General features: G+C 39.3%; 2 protein-coding genes across 3 annotated transcripts; one reads left to right on the top strand and one right to left on the bottom strand.

Moving 5' to 3' along the window:
- Positions 1–294: 294 nt before the first annotated feature.
- Positions 295–7,383, top strand: LOC118771562 (immunoglobulin lambda-like polypeptide 1; the record flags this gene model as incomplete). Its single annotated transcript, XM_036519570.1, has 4 exons — positions 295–349; positions 5,510–5,821; positions 6,022–6,108; positions 6,755–7,383. Coding segments are annotated over 4 exons (591 nt in total), but the record flags the coding sequence as incomplete, so codon positions are not given.
- Positions 7,384–10,408: 3,025 nt separating this feature from the next.
- On the bottom strand, positions 10,409–17,705 carry stard3nl (STARD3 N-terminal like). Of its 2 annotated transcripts, XM_036519274.1 has the most exons (9): positions 17,616–17,705; positions 16,806–17,040; positions 15,998–16,075; positions 15,105–15,182; positions 14,778–14,831; positions 14,416–14,533; positions 13,696–13,794; positions 11,825–11,877; positions 10,409–11,402 (listed from the first exon to the last, which is right to left on the bottom strand). In XM_036519274.1, the coding sequence occupies exons 2-8, from the start codon at positions 16,965–16,967 to the stop codon at positions 11,828–11,830; spliced, it is 639 nt and encodes a 212-aa protein (XP_036375167.1). In that variant the 5' UTR covers positions 16,968–17,040; positions 17,616–17,705; the 3' UTR covers positions 10,409–11,402; positions 11,825–11,827. The 2 variants fall into 2 exon arrangements, with proteins under 2 accessions (XP_036375167.1, XP_036375166.1); XM_036519273.1 differs by having other exon boundaries at positions 16,806–17,705.
- Between the last annotated feature and the right edge of the window lie 4,959 nt (positions 17,706–22,664).

The raw sequence follows: 22,664 nt of genomic DNA, 5'->3' as shown, positions 1-22,664 counted from the left end.
TAACGTTTAACACAGCTGTGTGTTTAATAAACGCTGTGGATAACGGTGCAACTTTTTTTTCAGTCTTATTGTCAGTGATAAGTAACGTGTTCCACGTGAAGAAATTGTGCTTTTGATTCAGACACAAAATCAATGTCACGGAAAGGGGTTTTTTTGGCAACGAACATGGCCAGCCTTTTAATCAAGTACATCTCCATATTTGAACAAGTAGAAGTCATGCATTTGCTTAAATTATAGTTAGCCTACAAACGTTTTCGCGTGATGTATGAGATGGGGTTATTGTATGAGCCTTAATGCCTGTGGGATGGCTCAAAAGTGTTCGGATCTGGAACTAAACTCATTGTAACAGGTAGGTCATTATAATCAATTTTAGATATCGTTAACAAATTGTAGCCTATATTTAAGATGATACGACATGCTTTAGATCGCAAGCGATCTCAAACTCACACAATTTATATTAAACGAAAGTCTGCAGTATTTATTGTGTATTATGCTAGCAAACAGACATCACATAAACAGCGATATTCTGGTAAAATTAGTTTGTTCAGAAGAATACAAGTAGAGCCGCAGATGAGAATCGGCCCAGTAAGCATTAAGTCTCGAACCAGCAAATATCTCTTACGATACCTCTTACGCGTCAACATTTTATGTTTTTGGATCCGGGATGAAGTTTACTGTTACAGGCACCGCTTGATAATTTAAGATGAAACGGACATGATGTTAGGTCGAGTTATACAGCTTTACTGTACTAAAATCAGCTATACCCGAATTATTTCGGACCGCTCTTGCTGCCATTCTTTAGCAATTTATGCGTGCTGTGAAACGTCAAACGGGCTGTTTGATAAACGGGGGGTTTCTGTAAAGCTACTCATTACTGTGGATAGCAGTGGTGCATGGATTAAAGTTTTTGGATCTGGTACCAAACTTATTGTCAGCGGTAAGTATGTTTCATTTCTTAGTCAAACACGATGTCATGTGCAGCCTAATTTTTTCCCTGGTAGCCACTAATGGAAACTTTTGGGACATTTTGCTGTTAGATATCATGGTTGTTTTTGTTAAGCCCCTGATGGCTGTGGGTAACAGGGGGTGCAGAATATAAAGTCTTTGGATCTGGTACCAAACTCATTGTCAGCGGTAAGTAAGATGATCCATGTACCTTAAATATTTATGCAATGCTCACTGATTCAAAACAGAGATACCAATAGCTTTACATCACAGCTTTAGATGATAGCCAACCTATTCGTTTTATTCATACCCAACCATAACTTCTCTTTATTGTCACCAGACTCAATGATCTTATTATGCAAAACTGCCTTCAGTTCATGCTGTGATCTGTGAAAAACAGGGTGAAAACCTTGAGGTCTGGAACGCCGTTTGTTTTATCGGGAAAGATATCCAGCTCTTGTTTTCGTGTCTGCAAAAAGTAGGCCTACAGATTCTTCAATTACTTTTTTTTGGATTCGGAAATATAATAGATATTGCTACACATTGGGTGCTTTACTGTGAGCAAAGATAGTCTTTTTAGCAAGCACATTTGCATTTTTATACAAGCAGTGGTCGTTTTAGTAATAGCCATGTATTTATTTAAATTATGTTTTCGATATTCACTAATTGTATGAGTTTTGATGCGTGTGTGATACCTATAAAATCTTTGGTTCCGGAACGAAACTCGCGGCTTTTAGCAGGGACGATTTTGTAGTTAGGCAGTTATTATGAAATTACAGAATGGAGAATATAACATACAAAAGTAATTTGGAACGAAAGCTATATGTGTTGTGATTCTATGATTGTATTATTTTTAAACATGGCAAGGGAAGGGAGCTGTTTAATAAACGCTGCAGTTTTTTGTAAAGCCCCTTATAGCCGTGGATAGTAGTGGTTGGTATGTTAAAGTTTTTGGATCTGGTACCAAACTTATTGTCAGCGGTAAGTATGTTTCATTTCTTAGTCAAACACGATGTCATGTGCAGCCTAATTTTTTTCCCCTGGTAGCCACTAATGGAAACTTTTGGGACATTTTGCTGTTAGATATCATGGTTGTTTTTGTTAAGCCCCTGATGGCTGTGGGTAACAGGGGGTGCAGTATATAAAGTCTTTGGATCTGGTACCAAACTCATTGTCAGCGGTAAGTAAGATGATCCATGTACCTTAAATATTTATGCAATGCTCACTGATTCAAAACAGAGATACCAATAGCTTTACATCACAGCTTTAGATGATAGCCAACCTATTCGTTTTATTCATACCCAACCATAACTTCTCTTTATTGTCACCAGACTCAATGATCTTATTATGCAAAACTGCCTTCAGTTCATGCTGTGATCTGTGAAAAACAGGGTGAAAACCTTGAGGTCTGGAACGCCGTTTGTTTTATCGGGAAAGATATCCAGTTCTTGTTTTCGTGTCCGCAAAAAGTAGGCCTACAGATTCTTCAATTACTTTTTTTTGGATTCGGAAATATAATAGATATTGCTACACATTGGGTGCTTTACTGTGAGCAAAGATAGTCTTTTTAGCAAGCACATTTGCATTTTATACAAGCAGTGGTCGTTTTAGTAATAGCCATGTATTTATTTAAATTATGTTTTCGATATTCACTAATTGTATGAGTTTTGATGCGTGTGTGATACCTATAAAATCTTTGGTTCCGGAACGAAACTCGCGGCTTTTAGCAGGGACGATTTTGTAGTTAGGCAGTTATTATGAAATTACAGAATGGAGAATATAACATACAAAAGTAATTTGGAACGAAAGCTATATGTGTTGTGATTCTATGGTTGTATTATTTTTAAACATGGCAAGGGAAGGGAGCTGTTTAATAAACGCTGCAGTTTTTTGTAAAGCCCCTTATAGCCGTGGATAGTAGTGGTTGGTATGTTAAAGTTTTTGGATCTGGTACCCAACTTATCGTCAGTGGTAAGTATGTTTCATTTCGTAGACCTAAACAGAGACGACATTTGTTGATTTCACTCTATTTTTTCACTCTCGCAACCACAAAGTTCCAGTTCCAAATTAGGACAATCGCAAAAAGGCGAAGTGAATAGGCGAAATTGCTTAAATAAAACGCAGCTGTAACATGATACATTTTCGTGATGGGTGTTTTATACATACGACATTAATGAAGCATATATTATTAATGTATTATAATACATTTGTACGTTTATAAATATATATACAGTCGTGAATTAATAGATCCAGTCAATCTTGTAAAATATGTAACTCACTGGTATGCACCGAACATGTGGTAGTTGTTATTCAGAACTGAATGACTCTAATTAACCTTCATTTCAGTTTTCAAATTATTGCACAATCCTGCTAATAAATGGTAGCAATAGGGTTAACAAATCAGCAGATATAGTAGGGCCAGTAGTATGAATTCGCAAATGCATAACTTAGTAGTATTATCAATAATATTAATAATAAATGAAAATGCATAATCCCGCTTTCCAGACGTATTGTAACTAACGAGGCAAGACTGATCTGACCCATTCCAGAGATTAATTTTAAACAATACAATATCTAGTGCATATGATGCTGCAGTTTGCCTGTAAGCAAAATATACGACATGAGTTTTCGCTTTTGTTCTGGGAAATTGTTTTTGGTAGGCACGGGGCTGCTCTGTATAAAAATGTTAAAACTGATGTTTTTTTTTCTTTTCTGATCAAAGGACTGTGTTGTCTCGCAAATACATGTTAATGTCATTATAATTTGCACTAGAGTAAAAGAAAGCAGGCAAATGCTTCAGAACCGTAACCGCAACGCGTGACTGTAAGTGGCACTAGGCCAAAATGAACTAGTCTACATTCTTTACTTATTAATATTTAATTTTCTGCAGTTTCAAAAAATTAAGATCCTCCTGACAAGATAAGATAAGAAGACAAGATTCAATTCACGACTGATTCTTTAGTCATTAAAACCCAAAAGTTTGTCGCGAATCGAATTATCTTGTAAGGAGGATCATAATTTTTGAAGCAGTAACATTTTGCGCAGTTCACGCACATTCTGAAGGCTTAAATAACACAACCGTTTGTCTTTGCCTCGATTTTCACTTCTAAAAATCCCTTTTATTCTATGGAGTTCACAATAATTCTGAGAGATGAAGGTGACTATTTAGTCACGAGTGAAACATGCTCATTGTTTTATCGTCACAAAAAGTGTATGAAATGGGTTTTTTCCTTGTGTCGTTATACTGTGGGTAGCTTGGAGAAAATATTTGGTTCTGGTACAAGACTTATAGTATCAGGTAAGATATTCAGATCGTATTTGTGGATTATAAAACGTTTAATTTCGTACTCAGTTTCAAATATTTTATCTGCAGACATTGTTACGTAGGAGCTGTAGTTTAGGAGCGTACGTAAGAGTGTATTAATATTTTGAATCAATGAAATGCATCGCTGAATTTGTCGAATATGTACCAACAACTCGACTATTCGGATTAAGTTTTGGGTAATTTAAACCCCGTAGCAGCTAAAATCCGAGAGCAGAAATTTTGACCTTTTGGTGTTGTAAAGCGTTTTATCATAAAATGGACAATAATTTATCCCGCCGCAAGTTCTTGTTATTTTGTTCACCGCTGTGGGGGGCTCCAAAGTATTTGGATCTGGAACAACGTTAATCGTTTCTGGTAAGGCCATTTTGTAATTCTAGTGTGACTGGTCGCAGTAAAATGCAGGCTACTCAGCACACGGCTTAACCATTGAAAGGATGAGTTTGTGGAATTTAAAATACACAAATCTTTTGATTAGACGCTAAATACGAAGCAGTCTTCAGTTCAGACACTAAGATGAAGCGCCTTTAATAACGACACGTACATGTTTGTAGAGAACCTGTTTTATTTTGCTTCGTATATACTCCAATTGTTATAAGCAAAGTGTGCAACTTTGGAATGTGTAGCACAAACATAGCGGTCATACTATTTATAAAATCATAAAACAGTTTTTTGTAGTGTTTTTCGCTTCCCTGCGCAATATATTAAATCTGTTCATATATACAAAGTAATATTTTCTGGACGATCCTATATATATATAATATTACCTTGTATATTTGAAGAGATTGATATCTTCATTGTTTTGGACGTACAGTAATGCACAGTATCTGGAACGATTGAACGATTTGCACTTCATGATTGCACCACAGAGTCAAACAAAATAGAATAATGCATTTAATATAGTATGTTTAGTCCGAACATCCCCCCCTCCCCAAACATCTTCAATGGAGTGCCTACAGAGTATGAGCTACAACAGGTACCTTTTGAAACATTTGTTTTTGTCCAATTTCAGAGTTGTTAGGGTTTTCACTTACCATTTATTATGACAAGACCTGTGTGGCATTTGTCCTCAAATGCATTTTAATCGATGTGTCTATATATATAAAAACATGTCTATATAATATTCGTGAACGTGAGGCAGTGATTTTTATCGCTTTCAGTTCGCCAAAGGAAAAATATCCGTAGACACATATACAGCAATGTAATACGCCTAACCTGATTCTAATTCATCTGCTTTGACAGGCGAAAGTGTTCGCAGGCCAGATGTGATTCCTTATCCACCATCCAAGGAAAACAATGGGAAGAAAACCTTGGTGTGTCTCGCCAGAGACATGTTTCCAAAAGTACTCAAATTCAAGTGGGACGTGGAGGCTAGCGACGGCACGAAGACCCCCGTTAAGGACAGTGTGGGACAAGTGGAACAGCAGGGGGAGAACTACATCGCCAGTATGATGACAATAGATGCAAGCAAGGTGGAAAAGAATAACTACTTTTGTTCTGTGGAGCACGAAGCTATTGCGACGGGGGATGCCACTCAAAAAAAAATACCGAAAGGTACGGCGCTCCATATTGTTCTGGATACAACCCTATAGACTCAACACTAACGTGCTCCATACTAACAGAGTTGAACATTGTAATTGTTCGACTAATAGCTGAGCACCAAAACAACAAGTAGGCCTATGGCATACAAAGGATGTGTGAAATGTTTGTTTCTCGTCTATTATTATTATCTCGTGTGTTTGTTCATGTTACAGAGAAGGTTCCTGACGCTGCACCGAAGTCCAAATGTCCGCCGCTCACGAATGGTACAGACCCAGCTCCGATACTCAAGATCATAGAGGGTTAGTCTGCATTTCTGTTTTTGCTACCCTGTGTTCACCTCGGCGGTTGAAATGCCTGTTTCAGAAAATGCTGTTATGTGTTGTGCGTGATTATATTTTGAGATTTTTTTGATGGTTGGATGCGTTGCCAAGTAGATATATTCGTAGCCCGAGTTGCATTCACCTGTTGTATATTCATTCCAAAACAAATTTAAACAATAAAATGCCACGTGGATAAGCATGAAACCAAATCAGGATGCACAACCATTGCGATAATTTACAAATCCCAGAAAAAAACCTTGAAATTATTACGTCTCAACGTATCAATAAAGCGAAGTTCTATCTTAATTATGAGCTACAGATTTCAGCATCACTTACGTTTGTTTCATGCAACATGTAGCATTTTTCGTTCATTTCAATGCTTCCGAACTCATAAAGCTGAAGCGAGAAGCGGAGTGGGGGGGGGGGGGGGTTCCGATGGTTTATTAATTAGTCCTTTAAAATATGTATGACTGTGAGATCAGGATAAGGCGCGCTCCCTTAAGCGTACGCTTAATGTCATTTGGCCACGAGGAAAGGAAAAGTTTGGGATCAACTGGCCCCACGATTGGGCATATTTTGCAGTTACTATAATAAAAACAACGAATTTCTTTTTTCCCACTTGCAGGATCCTTTGAGCAAACTCGGAGCCTGTACCTAGCGACGCTCACGTACACCTTGATGATACTGAAGGGCGTGGCTTACCTCAGCGTGGTGTCCGTCGTAACGTACAGGAGGACCAGCGGTAGCGGCCCTGTATTCTGATTTCAGATCACTGATAATTCAACTATATTGTGAACTTAAAGCCTTCATTCATTGTACGCAATATGTAAATGTCCTTGATGTACTCAAAAGCGTATAATTTTGGTCTTTTTCACTATTTGCCACTGCACTGAACTTATATCATGCATAGCTCGAAGCAGTGGGTCGTGGAATCTGTGTAATGAGATGAACATAATGATGACTTTTTCCAGCACGTGAAAGCAAATAACATGTTTTATCTTAGATATCCACAATCTCAGAAATGTCATGTACGCATGCATGTGCGAGCTTACAGACTGAAGAATAGACGTGCATGTGACAGAGATGCAGTTCTGCTCAGCTATGGGGTCATTTGCTCTGGGTCACGGTCACGGTAGACTGGTCCTACTGACCACCGAATGATTTCACCGATGATTGTTTGCGCCCAATATTCAGATGAGCCATCTACAGACAGCTGATTCAGATGTGTAAAAAGACCTTATTATTCAGAAAAGTGCATGCAATGTCTTTTTTTTTATTAACATGTAACCTGTACGTTTTTATCAACTTCTACTTCTACTGTTACCATTATCGGTAATATTACTGTTAAATGATTCTTTTCATGTAATTTTGCTCTTATATTTTAAATCAGTAGCTTAAGTAAGAATGTATTTTTTATCTTTTTATCAACATTATTTTTTCTAAAATCAATATTCCTGTTTAATACACTGTCCACAATCATTTGTGGATTCCAAGTTTTTTTTAATTGCTTCTTTAAAGAGGATGTGGATTGTCTGTGTTCTAAACAACAATTAAAACTGCTTTACTGCATTACATTTATGACACTGTTTTTTTTTTCTCCTTTAATGTACTCCTTTAGTGTCATTAACAGCATTGCGAGGATACCCTTCCACATTCCTGTAGGATCCAGTAGGGCACATTCAGATCAGAGAATACGCTACCACATTAAATACGCTCTAGAGAAGAAAACATAAATAAATAAATATATACGAGAAAGGAAGCCAAAAATTAAATGTACCCAGTCTGTGGTACACCGTGCTTTTAAAGAGAGTTTATCAATATGAAATGTGGTGTATAGCCTAAAGTTTGGTCGATAATACACTTCGTGCGATATTTGACAGTTTCATGGGATACGCATGTGCATGCATTCGAAATATCTACCTTTAATCATTTAAGCTTATGCATTTACTCAAACGTCATTGTCATAAATAACTAGCATTAACAATTTACCTTTTTTTAACGGAAGCCATACCTACAACTTAGTCACTTTCTTTCCAATGGACATGTCTGGGGGTCTTCCCTGAACGGACTTAATGCCATTTGCTCCTTAAATTTTCTGTGATCACGTTACCGGTCTTGATCATTATATTTTGATTTTACTAAACGCGCGACTTGAATACAGACTATGAAGCCGATTTCATCTATTGCAGTCCTTATACCAAGCGATATAAATGTGATCCAAAAGCCAACCACTTTGTCATTACTTAAACAACCCCTTTCCCCTCAAAAAGAGGAAAAGAGTTATTATTACGTTTTTAGCGACAAAGCTCCAACATGTATAGTATAATTTCACTGTTGATTAGAAAACAAGTGCTCGCTTGGATGCAACATTTGCGAGCAGAATTTGAAAGCAGAAGCGAGAGTGGCCGGAAAGCGTGGTTAATTTGTTTGCTTGTTTTCTTGAGCTTGCTGAAAAACAGAACGCAGAGCAGTTCAACCGAGGTTTGATAGTGCGGTTTTCATTAGTCGTTGCAGCATGCTTTGCGCATTAGCGCTGTTAATTGTGGGCAAGTTGGTTTCCCTGAGCTCTGAGAAGTTTCCAAGCAACAGTGCGCCTCGCATCTCTGTCGTGCGAAACGGAAAATCACCCTGATCTTCATCAGCCTCACCGAATAAGTCACTTTTCTATTTTTATATTTTTCAGAACACTGTTGTGTGAATGACAGGGATAATTAGCGAGAAACCTGCAAAGGTATAGCCTACTCGCACCCATATTTAAGTCAAAAATTCATCTGCAATGAACCTTATTCGCTGAAGATCAATGTGTAAAGTAGGCCTGTGTGGTAGCACAATTAATAAAACAACTTCAGCGGTATATCTTAACCAGTGGCGTCCTAATACAATTAATCATCTGGGTAAATTACCATGAGACTTGTAAAATAATAATGTGCTTGCTACCTTGAACGAAAATCGACTTAACCTACCGTTGAATGACGAAGCATGAGTAACACGGCGCACTTTACGTGTCGGAATAATAATAATAATAATAATAATAATAATAATAATAATAATAATAACAATAACAATAACAATAATAATAATAATAATAATAATAATAATACACTGGTGTGTATATTTTTGCTACTTAAAGCTGAAGTCGCCTTGTCCTCGAGCAAAGACCTCGTACTGTGTTGTGAAGGTCAGTTTCTAAGCACCGGCTACTAACAGAACAGGAACATTCTGTTAATAACTGGACAGCGTGCTGCTTTATTTTTACCTGGGATAAATCAGTTCTGAGAAAAAGAAGAAATGAAAGACACGCTGACGATGACAACATACATAACTTCACAATTGAGAAGTAGTAAGACATTAACCGGGTAGACAGCGTATACCGCTGACTGTACTGTTGGTTACATGGCTTTGGCTGTCGCTACATTGAAACGATGGAGGTTCTGCTCTGACAACCAAGTCCACGCTGGAGTACAGGGGGTCTAAAAAAACCAAGTTACCGCTGAATTTCTGACACACATTTCTTGCTGAGAAAAAATACATTCACTTCAACTTCACTTCAACTATCAACAGACATTCCTGTGTTTGCTGATGTCTAAAGAATTGCAGAATGAAAGACATCATCGAATAAATATTCGCCATCAGTTACACATCCACAGCACAGCTCAAATAAATACGACTGAAATGTATGACATTTTAATCAATAATAGCAAGACAGTTTTACAAATATTCTGATGTCGTAAGTGTTATATGAGTCACAAGTATTTCCTTACATTTGGTGAAGAAAAACAAAACTCTTCTCTCTGCTTTACATAGCCTATAATTCTGTGATTAAAGGAACGGGAAAAGGACAAGACACTATTTACTAATAGAATAATAAAAATGTGTACAAAATCGTACGACAAATTGACCGAATCTCATAAAATGTACTGCTTACTAGAATTAAGCACTTATGAGAAAAAAATTTACTAATGTGGCTCTTATAAGTTGACTGCACGGTAGTGGTTCACCCTCTCACCCTCAATCTACCACATTTCAGATGAATGTCAAAGCGGAGTGTACATTGGCCAGCAACAGAATCCCTTTATGTGATGGAAAAAAAAAAAATAAACAAGAAAAAACCCAAATCTCAGACAATCTCCACCGATTATATATTAAAAAAAACAAACAGATATTTCATTTTACAGTCATATTTTATATATACTCAATATAGAGTGTAGCATTATTTACATGAGTTAAGATTACATTTGAATCGCCATTGGAAACCTTTTGATGTTTTACAGCTGTGCAGTTTTGGTACATTTAAAGGGTGTTGCTACAGCCTTACATCCCTCTTTCCTTACACACGGAAACACACACATATATACAACAGAACCTAGGACTTCAGGTGCAGGACTGTTTTTAAGGACCCAAGTGTGCTTGAGCTCGGCTCTATGCAAGTGCCACAGTCTCATACACTTTTGCAAATTTGGGACTGCTATGCTATGCACAGTGCTAACAAGTACAGCAAGCTTCAGTAACATAACACGCTTCAAGCTACAAACACACAGGCAGCAGCAGTCACTAGCATATTCAATAAGGACACAAAACAGAACAGAATAAGTGGAATCACTTAAGACTACGCTAATATGCATGATGTAAGTTTGAAAATACTTTTTTGTTCCACTGATGGCTCTACCTGAAGTGTAGCACCATTTTGGTAGAATGTGATCTGGTGGTGAAGGTATGGCACCATTTGTTTTTTTTACACACAATTATAAGCCACTTTACGGGGTCAGGAGTCAATATATCTGAGCAGCACAGCCCTGCACTGGATCAATCTTTACAGTCAGCAGAAGACAGAGTTGCCTTTAAGGCCAACTCTGAAGTGAAAATGAATCGTGATAAGAAAATCTAAAATACAAACGCAACTTTTTATCTCACACATTCAAGAACATTGATTCACAGCTCATTTCCCATATTTGTTGCATGTGGTCCAACTAATTTAGTTAATTAAAAGCAAAACCGAAATGGTTCTCTTTTTTGCATTAGGAGTCCACCATGCAGAGGAGTACAGTAAGAATCCGAAGGAGACGTAAGGCAGCGAGGCCCCCTGCAGGCAGGACTGGGTAGTGGTAGCCAGGGTCATAGAGCTAGTGTGGCTATCTGAGGGTCCTGGTCCCGATTACCTCAAGGGCAAATGCTCACCCTTTCGTCCAACCGCTGCCCCCTGGGTCCCAGAATCAAACTGTCAATCATTCACAGCTCAGTTTTAGACTCCTCCACCAGAAGCAGGGCTAGCATCCTTTCATTAAAAAAAACACAAAAGAGATACATTCATAAATTAATAAATAAAATGAACAATGTGGCAATGCATAATTTCTGTCACATTCCTCCTGGGTTTTTTTTTCCATTGAGGAGAAACTGGCTCTGCTGCTGTGACCCAATCAAATGGTTTGAGTCATATTTTTAATCAAAGCTGTGTGTTCATGAAAACATCAGAAATATTTCTGTGCACCGATGTATGAAAATAAATTTAAAAAGAGGACAGCTTCTGAGCATGTTATGGCAAAAAATAATGCACCATTAAATTTATTACTGCTTTAATATGTGCTAGTGTAACAGTCAATCAGGAAATAAGGCATTTTTTTCCATTTCTGACCACAAATGCAGCAGGGATGCTTGTTGTGTTCAAAGGATCATGGTATAGGCCTATGAGCGACAGTACCTGTTAAAGAAGCCTCTTCTGGTCATTCTCGTCTTCTCCATCCTCATCAGAATCTGCAAACAGGGCAAAGCAACACAGTTTGCCATTTTCCTCAGGGTGAATGCAAGGCAAGAACTCCAGAAATGTAAGTGTTATTTTATTGTTTTATCTGAACTACCATTCTTCTGAGTTTGGGTTTAATCACAGAGCGGGAGCACTTAACAGCCCTTCCAAAAAATGTCCACGCATTCAGCAGCCGTGCACTCCATATACTTAATGAGTGTTACATACAAAGAAAACAACTGAGCAAAATTATAGTGTTTCACTTGGTGGTAAAAACAACGTTTGGTCTTTGAAAGTTAATTTCCTGCACTCAAAACAGGCCACTTACGCAATCTTTCTTTGAGAAGAGTCCAAGACACTAAACTGCCAATCTGTGTCAGTAATGCCATCTTTATGTGTTAGAGCAAGGTTGTGAAAATTCATAATTACAGACAATAAAGCTTATTTCACCTCCAATACTGGGTTGTATTTTTCAGGAAAAAATGTGGCTGAAGACATATGTTTTTATACTTTGTATATACCAGAAAAATAATTCTACAAAAACACATATTAATTTCACTATTTTTTCTGGTTGTTTAGTTGACTCTTTCTGAAAGATAGCTTGGTGTCCTCCTGACCGTGGGAGAATGTCCCTTTCCACTCTGAGGTATGTTCAACTGTACAGACACTGAAAGAAAGTACCGGCAGCAACATTGCCATGCACCTGGGTCTCTACACCGATAACAGGGCTGATAACTGATGATACATCCATCTCCGAGGGAACGTTTCTCTCCTTTTCGTGGTTTGACAGTTATTCCGTGCTGTGCGCCGACCCCACAGTGATATAAGAACCATTTCATGGAAAGTAAGGGGTAGACCGCAAACAGACTTGGTGGCGATCCAAGAGAATTCTTCTCAAAGCTGGTAGGAACTCATGTGCCTCTGTTGCATTCTGTAACGGCCTGCAGTCAACTGCCTTTACTGAAATGCATGCGAATTGATTGAAAATACCAAGTATGATTGATGGGCATTCTGTGATGTAAACCATAGTGTATCTGTTAGTTCTTCATTTTTGCTTAAATTATAAATACATAGGTCATTTATGTTTTTTTTCATTAAACCCATCCACAAACGGTTACGATCTGTTGTCCATTTTCTGTTCATTTTCGTTGTCCAATTAATGTTATTCATTAGGATGTGGGTTCATGAATATAACCGGTGGCAAACACTGAAAATATATGTGCAATTATAAACAAAGTCCTAAATATAAAACAAGAATGCTGTGTAATACACTGCTTTGTGTGATTCCCCTTAAGGGCAACGACTGAATTTTACAATTTGGGTTGTATAACTACGGCGCTTCAAGCCCTAAAATGAACTAGCTTATTGTGCCCTTTACAGTAATAGGTGTGAGTTCCTTTCTGCCAGTTTTTAATGATGATGACAGACACTGTCCCCGATCTAGATGTTGCATTCTGCAGAACCAAACTAACTCGCAGCTTCTGTTTTATTATCTAACATCTTGTTTGGAAAAGAATGTATGTTTGGTGAATAACTGTTGAAGCCAGGATTTCCAAGTCAGTGCCATCAAAGCTGAAGATCCATGCACGTTGACTTTTTCAAGATTCCACACAGAGAATTTCACCCAGTAGGTGGCAGCAGAGAATACCTTTACGTGACAAGATTGTGGATATCTACTCTTCAGGATCATGTGTTGTGATCAAAACAAGTATTCTACGATTGTGTGAGTGTAACAGATTTAGCTCCAACGCCTGTACTATTGGAAAAATGGACAAAAGAGCTGATCTGGCCCATTCCCAACATTCAACCCCTTCACACCAGACCCTCACCTGCTACAGATTCTGGGGGGGAGTAGAACTGTCCTTCAGACGGCAAACCGGAGTGCATAAAGGGGGGTTGCACCGGGCCATCCATGACTGGCAGTAGCCCTGAAGCACAGGCAGACACAGCAAGAGGCACTCACACACAGAAAGACATGTTCACACTGGCAAAGCATACAGCGCGATGCTACATGAACAAACACATTCAGACGAACTGGAAAAATGCAACAGACTTCAATACATGTATAATAATTCTCTACATCTAGTTACAACATTCAGCTGAAGAGAGGTTCAGATTCAACTCAAAGAGTAACATACTAACTAGTTACCCAGCAGAACCAATGCACTATTAAACTGCCATGTACACTAAGAGCCAAAAATTAAACATTATTAGAAAGGGGACAGAGTATGAAGTATATACAAGTATATCCCACAGGTTTCTGACAGGTAAACTCACTTCAGTGGTATATTGTGTATTGTCCACTGTGTATGACTATGTGTTTCTACAGCTGTTTTTCATTTGTATGTTCCATGCATGCATGCGTGTTGTTGCACGTGTGCATCCATGCAGTCACGTATGCAGCCAGCCATGTATGTATGCATATTTGTGCATATGTGCACACTCGCATATGTGTCTCTGTGAATCCATTCTTTCACACATGCATGCATGTCTGTGTGTCCCTGTGACTATGTATGCATATTAATGTGTGTGCATGCGAAGTATCTCACTGCTTTCATCCTCAGCCTCCTGGGGCAGGACCTTGAAGTCCAGGAACCAGGTCTCTATCCAGGCCAGGATGAAGGACGTGATGGGCAGCAGGTAGCCCAAGGCACCCTGGGATAGGAGCTGTAACACACAGCGACGGCTCATGAAGTAAGACAAAACAATATTGTGTTCAATATCAGTAACAGACACTTCTTTTTTCCCCTCATAGCAAAACACAGAGCAGATGAGTCTCTCTGTAATATTAATATTACACTACATTATCAATTCAAATAAAAACCTTGAAATGAAAAGACACAGAAAAAAAATCTTTCTTTTTTGCAGAGGCCACTGTATGTTGACCCGGGGGTCTGTGAGAGATACTTACCTTTGACAGAATAACTTTGACTATTAAGAAGGCACTGGAGACAGCTGTTGTTATCTGAAATGTGGAGTGAAAAATAACAGTCAGGCAACAACATTGAGCTTGATGACAGTTCTCTAAACAGTTTCTGTGCCTCTCACTTGTCACAGAGAAAATGGGAGTTGTTGGCACAACAGTTCAAAATGGCCATTCTTGATTTAACAAAGCCTGATTCTCATGTGGCTTCCATGCAGGTGACAGTGAGTCTAACAAGGGCAGCAAGGCCCTCTGACACCACGGACGCGTGACAGCAATCATGCTCTTCATCGTTACTTTCTGAAAGACACCAACCGCGATGGCCCACCAGTGGCGTAGTCTGCAGGCAGCGTAGGCCAGGATGAGGACAGCAAAGCGGAACACAGCCAGCACCTGCAGAGACACGGGGGTCAGCCGAGTCACGGGTCACTGTCACTCAGCGGGGTCAGGTCATCTGAAGCTCCAGGAGAAAGTGCAATCCAATGAACCTCTGTCATTTGTTAAAGAATATGGTGGAAATAACCCTTCTGATTTAAAGAAAATGCATGCAACTAAGCCAGAGAGTGAGCATGGTCAGGGTTTGCATGTAAAGTAGAAAAGTGCTCTTACGATCTTTTCCACATGAAAACTAATAATATGCAAACCTTCATGATTATCACCTCAGGGATAGTTACAGTAAATCAGCTACTGGGCCCAATGTTATTGTTGTGATCTGATAATAACAGTTCTTGTGCCAGTAGCCATCCACTACTGTAGAGTCTCCTCTTGCCTGATGGATAAAGCTAAGCGGGGCTGAGCTTGGCTACTATTTGGAAGGGAGAACTTGCTCTGTGTTGCTGATGGAGGTGGCAATGGTGCATCTGTGTGGAACGGAACAACTTTGCTCTGAGTGAAGTTGTAAAACCAACATCCCAGCTCAGTGACAGGGACACTGGGCTGCAGGAGACTCCACCTTTCAGGTGACATGTTACAGTGAGGTGATGACTCACTATCGTCATTAAAGACCTCACAGTAGCAGTCACATAGAGTAGGAGTGTCCCCAGTTCTCCTGCCCAAATTCCCAATTCTACTGAATCATCCCCCAGTTTAAATGACAAAGATATGTTCAGAGGAAGCCATCTGAAAAGTTGAAAAGTAATGCATTGTTTAGTATTTCTTTTACACAGTTCTCCCACAGACCTGTCATTCAAAAAGAAGAGTCCACTTACAAATATATCAAAGAAGGAGGCGTGGTAATCATAATGCAGGACTTCCTCTTTCAACCTATCCTGGATTTTTCCATTGACCTAGCGAGGGATACAAATGGGGAACATTCCTCAAAATTCTGATAATTAAAATGAAATACTGCAGCAACCACAAATAAAGAAAACATCTCTCTAATTCAAGGGACAGATTCTGTAAAAGAGTAAATGGAAGACTTGCAGTTAAGTCACTGACTGACAATATTTCAGCCTTGCCTTATTCTGTCATTGCTGTCATTTATTTATAATGGTATTTGAACTATAGTTTTAACCGTACTTATATGGTCTGCTGTTTGACACAAGAGTGTCAGAATAAATACAGTTCAATGTGACATGACCTGTAATGGCACAAATCAGGTGCACCTTTCAAATGCTTCCCCTGTGAATTTTCCTATCAAGAGCTGCGTCTGCTTTCTCCAGACCTGCTGTTCAGGTTAAGACAAAAACCGCAGTCCAATGAAATCCCGAAGTTTTACAGGATCACAGAGTCACAACACAATGAAGATGATATAAAATTTTCATATTACTGAAATAAAACAGGCGTGCAGAGGTACTGGAACAAAAACATCTTGGGTTAAACATCTACAACATGTGCAGAATCTACATTGCTGAGGCCTTTCTTTAAAAATATATCCTGTGTATACCATGGTATGACCTAATGGTTAGCATGACTCTGAAGTTTGTGATTAATCTAGGGCTGAAGGTTTTGGCCTCTGCCTCCACGCAAAAGTATCCAAGAGTTTGTGTAAGTATCAAGAAAGCGCGGAAGACCCACATTGAGCTCTATGATCCACAGCAGGGTGATGAAGAGGAGGTCGAAGGTGACAAAGAGGCAGAAAGTCCTCCTGACGTCAGAGATGCCCTTCTTCTCACCGGCCTCCAGAGGCTCTGGCGCAGGGGCGGTCACGTCCACACTGACAGCTGAGGCAGCGGCCATGGCTGAACCGCGTTCACTGGTCGTCGGCTCCAAGCTTGGAACACATCTCAGCCACGGTCCCAAATGACCACTGCTGGGGGGTGCAGAACCAAACAGCAGACATTGTAGAGATCTCTTGGAGTCAGCGCTAAAACAGTCAGATGCCAGATGCAGCTGTGTTGGAGATCTGGGTCTTCTGGCACAGTAGACCAAATACACCTAACCACTGAGCTGTTGAACTGAATACCAATAGTACTCAGAGATCCAGTGAGGACAACATTTGAGTCAAGTTTACTTAAAATCCATGCATAAAAGTGGTGGTGCAAAAGACTGGAAACCTCTGGTGCCACAAGAGTAGACCTACTGAACCGCAGAAGGGCAACCCAAAAAACACACTACCCCATTCAAAACTGTAAGCAGGGCATGTCAAACATCTACTGTCACACTGGTACCTCTTAAATGAATCACCTACGATTTACGTGAACTGATAACTTATTTCATACATCTCAATCAAATTTTTTTAGCACGGATTTCACCCACATACCTAATCAGGTGTACAGAGATGAGCACTTGGTTTAAACAATCTCCCTTCCTTAGAGTAAAGCTGGGCTCCCGCAAAAATTGTATGAGTCTTCAACAGCATTTATAATGCATGTGTGTGCTACCTACCTTTCTATAGTGCCATGAACGCAATAATCATCCTAGGCCCACTGTGTGCTGTGGCAGGACAGCAACTACACAGCTCCCTAAAAACCACACTCTTTTGGGACCTGGTAGAGTAGTGAGTCATACACTCATAACAGCACAGCAATTACAAACATCTGAAGGTGGCGTTATGACATCAGCACCTCGTATACCGTATAAACCACTGTGGTGATACAAGGCTGGTTTATGGAATCATTAAGGAGAGAGGTGGAGTGTTGTAACGTTCCGGACGTTCCAGGGGCTGTTTGGTGCACTAGCCGGTCACAAGATCCGTGGAGCGCCGCCAAGGAGGAAGCGAAAGCCAGCAGAGCAAAGAGTCCGCCAATCTGAAAAACAGAGATGAGACAGGAGACATCTTTACAGAGTGGCTGCTAACCTGTCACACTACGTTCACAAAAAAAAAAAGTTTTCTCTTACAGTTTCTACAAGACGATGGAGAAAAGGTTCCTCAAAGTTTAATTTGAAAAAAAAAAAAAAAATGGACATAGCCTCTACCAGAGATACACATTTAACAACTCCATTCATAGACCTCCTGAGACAAGATTGTTATTAATAAGAACACAAGGCTTTTGACACAAAATGTGTACTATACATACATACATGCATACATGCTCAAAACCATATGTACATGTACTGTATGTCTTTCAGAAATGTATTTCAATGAATAATAAAGCTGTTCCAGAGGATATATTGTTTTAACAGGGATTCATGAGCCTTTTTCAAATTGATTTTCCCTGCTGCTGGGGGAGAAAAAAAAATTCTTGCTTATAAGTTAGGAAAAATTTACAGGAAACTTGCGTACATGAGTGAAATGGCAAACGTAAAGTGCCCGCTGTACAACGACTTAGCATGTAAGAGAAAAAAAACTGATGCAACGTACAGTTTGGGCAACGTACCAACAAACTAAAATAAAATGTGGTTTCAGCATCAGTGAAGATATTCTGCACATTATGTATGCAAAGCAGTTTCTGGCAATAACTGTTTTCGATTTAAATTAGTGTATGTTGAGGCTAATCAGCTAGTTTCGGTGTGACACAGCCTTGAGCAAAAAACAAATTCAGAAATAGCTGCTCAACATAATATCAGATTCAGTCAGGGCTGCTGGTTGTTTATTTTCAGCTTCCTGTTTGTCTCTGGTATTTTTTTCATGCTGTGATAAGATAAAGTGTGATGTTCACCCCATTCCACCACATCCCCATAGGGTGGTGACTTGCAAAAGAGGATGAGTCACTGATAGTAAACCGAACAGCCAAGAAACATGAAGACTTGCCTCATGCAGCTACAAACATATTTGTGTGCTCCTACAACAGGAAAACAGGTGTGTCCCCAGGTTCTGGTCACAATTTGAGTAAATGTAAACAACTTCTGGCTCCTGAATATACCACATCTGCCTGCAGTCTAGTTGCGGTCAGAGGGTTATTATGACCCAACCCTTACCAGAGAGATGAACAGATAAATCTTGGATCAGTGAGAGCTTTTTGATCTTTACGCCATGGGTTGAGTTCAGCAGGCAAAGTGCTTGGGGAACACTTAAAGAGTTTCTGAACAAGCTTGTTGTATCAACAGGACCGATCTACTGACCTGACCTGAATGTCCAAAAACATACTGCAGTTCTTACCACTCACACAAGGGGGCAATATTCTCAACCACAGCAGGTCCACTGCACAATGCTACCTGCAGAAATTCAGTTACTCAAGGTGGTAAACTCTAGACTTTGGACTGGGGCTGCTGCGTGAGTCTGTCATGATTTGATTCTTTTATCAAAATGTTCTGCTTTCAGGTGACACCACACATACACTACCATCAAATCACTCATGGGGGCGCTGCTGAGCTCAGAGTAATGGAGGAAAGGAGGGACTATGTCCGTAGCACGTTAGCAAACTAAGCAACAAATGTTAAAATCCAAGCTCCAAAAGCCACAGACTGGAAAACTGTGCAGCAAATTGGTCATCGTTTTCTCAAAAGAGGCCGGCATGAATTAAAAGACCTGGGGAACATACTGCACACACTTGAATACAAAGATTCATACAAAGATTCATCAAAGGTGCATAATCTTACAAAAGACAAGTCTCAAGGAGAAAATTAATTTAAGTATCAAACTACATGTAGGGTGCTATTGTCACACTGTGTACTACTGGAACAAACAGCATTATATCACTATGCAGAAATTTTACTCTAAGTTATATAGCCACAATTAAGCAATGGCCTTGTTACTCAAGCCTGCTCTATAAAATTACACAATGACTTGTACAGCTTCAATAAAATGTTACGTAAGATAACAACATTGCACCTGATGTTGACTGAGTGCAGTTCCTGAAAACTGAGCAAAACAGCCACACACACACACACACACACACACACACACACACTCACACACCTTCCCGTCACTTCCCATAAGAGTTAACATTAAGGCAATCAATGTGTGCTTCAATGAAATTGCTGAGCTGCTGAAATTATTTACGATTGGCTAATGAATGGTCTCTATCTACTCTGGTACTTTCTCCTTCTCTTTGACTGAAAGGACTCAGCAGGTGATAACAGGATATATTCAAATTCAAAGTTATCAGTCCATTCACTAGATTTATTTGCTGTTGTAGGTCTCAGTGGTACAAAGGTGATTAGTCTTACATGTCACCCTTCAAATACTCTCCTACATAAGAGACAGGCTGAGGAAAAATGAAGTGCAGTAAAAAATTTAAAACCGTTCATTCTGAACTGCTCATATGACTTCCTTTGGCTTGCACACATTTGCACTTCCTGTGCATAGTGCTACTGTACCCTTCACAGCAGTCACTCAGTGTCAGAATGTTCATACACCAGTAAACAGTTTTTTTGATGACACTACCGTATTTCCCAGTGACCCATGTCACATGCTGCAATTTTTCAATCTATAATTGTCATGGGGTATATTTCAAATGTGTCAGACATTAACCATTTTTAGGAAAACAACAATCACATAACCTCAGTTCATTTTCAGTGACCTCTAAATGTCGGGGGTCGTACAGGCACACCAGGTAGTGCATTAAGATACTTTGCACCATGATACTTCAGTCGCAGTGAAACTCAGAGGAGAAGCCTTGGAAAACACAGCCCTTCATCATAATGAATGTGAATCTGTTGATAGTCTTATTTTTCTATGGCAGCTGCTCCATTCAAGCTGAACATATTACAGTACATTACTCCCACCAGGGGAGCCACGGCAGTAACCAGACATGCTTTCAGCCCGTAATGTAATTTGGAGACCGAAAAAGATGGTTTCCTCATATGTGTACAACTGTTTTCTAACATCACAGAGGAACGGAAACAGCCTAATCTGGGTTCTGAAACACATGCCTACCGTTTGTCACATGAAGGACATTTTACATCAGACGTACAGGTTGTAAAGATGAAGGACAGATAACAAAGGAATTACTCTGTTACCTGGCTGCCATAGCCTACTTACCCCAAAAAGGAAGTTTTAACTGCAGTGGGCTGTGGGTCACAGGTGGGGCAGTAGAGCGATACACTTGGCCAGGAATAAATGATTTCCCTGTCAGCAAAGCTTGCCAGAAAAATAGTACAAAATTACACGTACACTCCATTGCACGTAACAATGGCACTAACAATTCAACATGAAGACGTTTTAAAATAAGACTCGTATGAGTTATCGATAGCTAGAATGCTATTCATTTATGCTTACGGGATGTTGCATGAGAAAACGCTGTACGTGCACGGCTAAATGGGAACGAATGCAGCAAGTAAACGAGTCGAACTGAGATTAAAGGCTCCTGAATTCTAAAAAAGGGTAAAATAAAAATCGGGAACCTTCACGACCATTGACATTTTATGGCTAGATGACTTAAAGAGAGAGCAAACTGGTGCAGCCTGACTCAATAATTTGGCTACATTTACGCGATAGCCAGCTAGAATAGGTTATGACATAGCCAACCAGCTAACGGCGCACTAGCTAATGTGGATACCTGGTAGAGATCTATTTCCTTAGACTAGCAGTCAAAATTTTCGACCACGACCGGGGATTACATGAAAAAGCTTGTGTAGTTAGAGGGAAATAACAGTGCGACTTCAAAGGTCAAACTGTTAAATTACAATAAAATGCGAAGTGCCTTCATCTTTGGCAAACCGTTATTGAACTATTTTAGCATTTCCTGTTTAACGAATCTGTCTAGGTAGCCAGTCGATCCGTCAGAAACATTCAGATATGGCTAGGTTCGTAATATTAATATTTGATAAGCAACTCACTTCTCACTGCAGCTCTGTCTCGCAATTTGCTAGCTAACGTTAGCTACCGGGCACTACCTCAACAATGCGTTTTGTCGAGGCAGCAAATATTTCATATTTATCTAGAGAGTGATTCATGCAAAATGTGATCGGAGCAAGCAATAATTACTAAGAGATAGTTAAGTTAACGTTAGTGGATAGACAACTAGAAAGCTAGGTGAAAAATCACAGGGCGTAAAAAGAACATGCTGTGATAGCAGTTTTATTAATGCTTGCCACATGAATGCAACACACAAAAAGAAGAGGATATCTTGCTTACCTTACATTTAATGAAAAGCGATTATTTATTCGGATGTTCGTTGTATACCTTAACTTTTGCGACCAGTTGCTTGTTCCAAACAACGGTAATACATAAACTACCAAAAAATATCCTCTACCTTGCACATGTTTCTGTCGGACAGTAAATGAGGGGGACAAAGTGATTTTTTTTTTTTTATTGTAAGGGTAGCTGGGATATGTAGTGAGTTGAGAGTTGTTCAAAATCCTTACAACTATGATTTCTTTCATTTTCTATACACAATAAAACAATTTGAATCCACGTTAAGTAAAGATTTCAACACAAAAGTTTTGTGATTAGTTTTGTGATATTATTTGAACAAATGACAGAAGTATTATTTTCCAAAATGTCCCTGTTTATTCAAACAGCAGCTACTTTATTCGAACTACTTGATGTAACTACATGCCATCGGATTGTCCTGTGTTAGTGTACAACACAAGGGCCTTATTTATAGGCTA

Source organism: Megalops cyprinoides, chromosome 24 (assembly GCF_013368585.1).
Source record: "Megalops cyprinoides isolate fMegCyp1 chromosome 24, fMegCyp1.pri, whole genome shotgun sequence".
Classification (NCBI taxonomy): Eukaryota; Metazoa; Chordata; class Actinopteri; order Elopiformes; family Megalopidae; genus Megalops; species Megalops cyprinoides.
The sequence above is the reverse complement of the archived record's forward strand: the minus strand, read 5'-3'. Positions and strand labels throughout refer to the sequence as shown.

Coding starts and splice junctions, on each gene's coding strand:
- stard3nl (XM_036519273.1), bottom strand. CDS start 16,967: ATGGCCGCTGCCTCAGCTGTCAGTGTGGACGTGACCGCCCCTGCGCCA. Junction 16,076..16,805: donor TGTGGATCATAGAGCTCAAT/GTGGGTCTTCCG, acceptor ATCCCTCGCTAG/GTCAATGGAAAAATCCAGGA. Junction 14,832..15,104: donor GCCACTGGTGGGCCATCGCG/GTTGGTGTCTTT, acceptor TCCACATTTCAG/ATAACAACAGCTGTCTCCAG.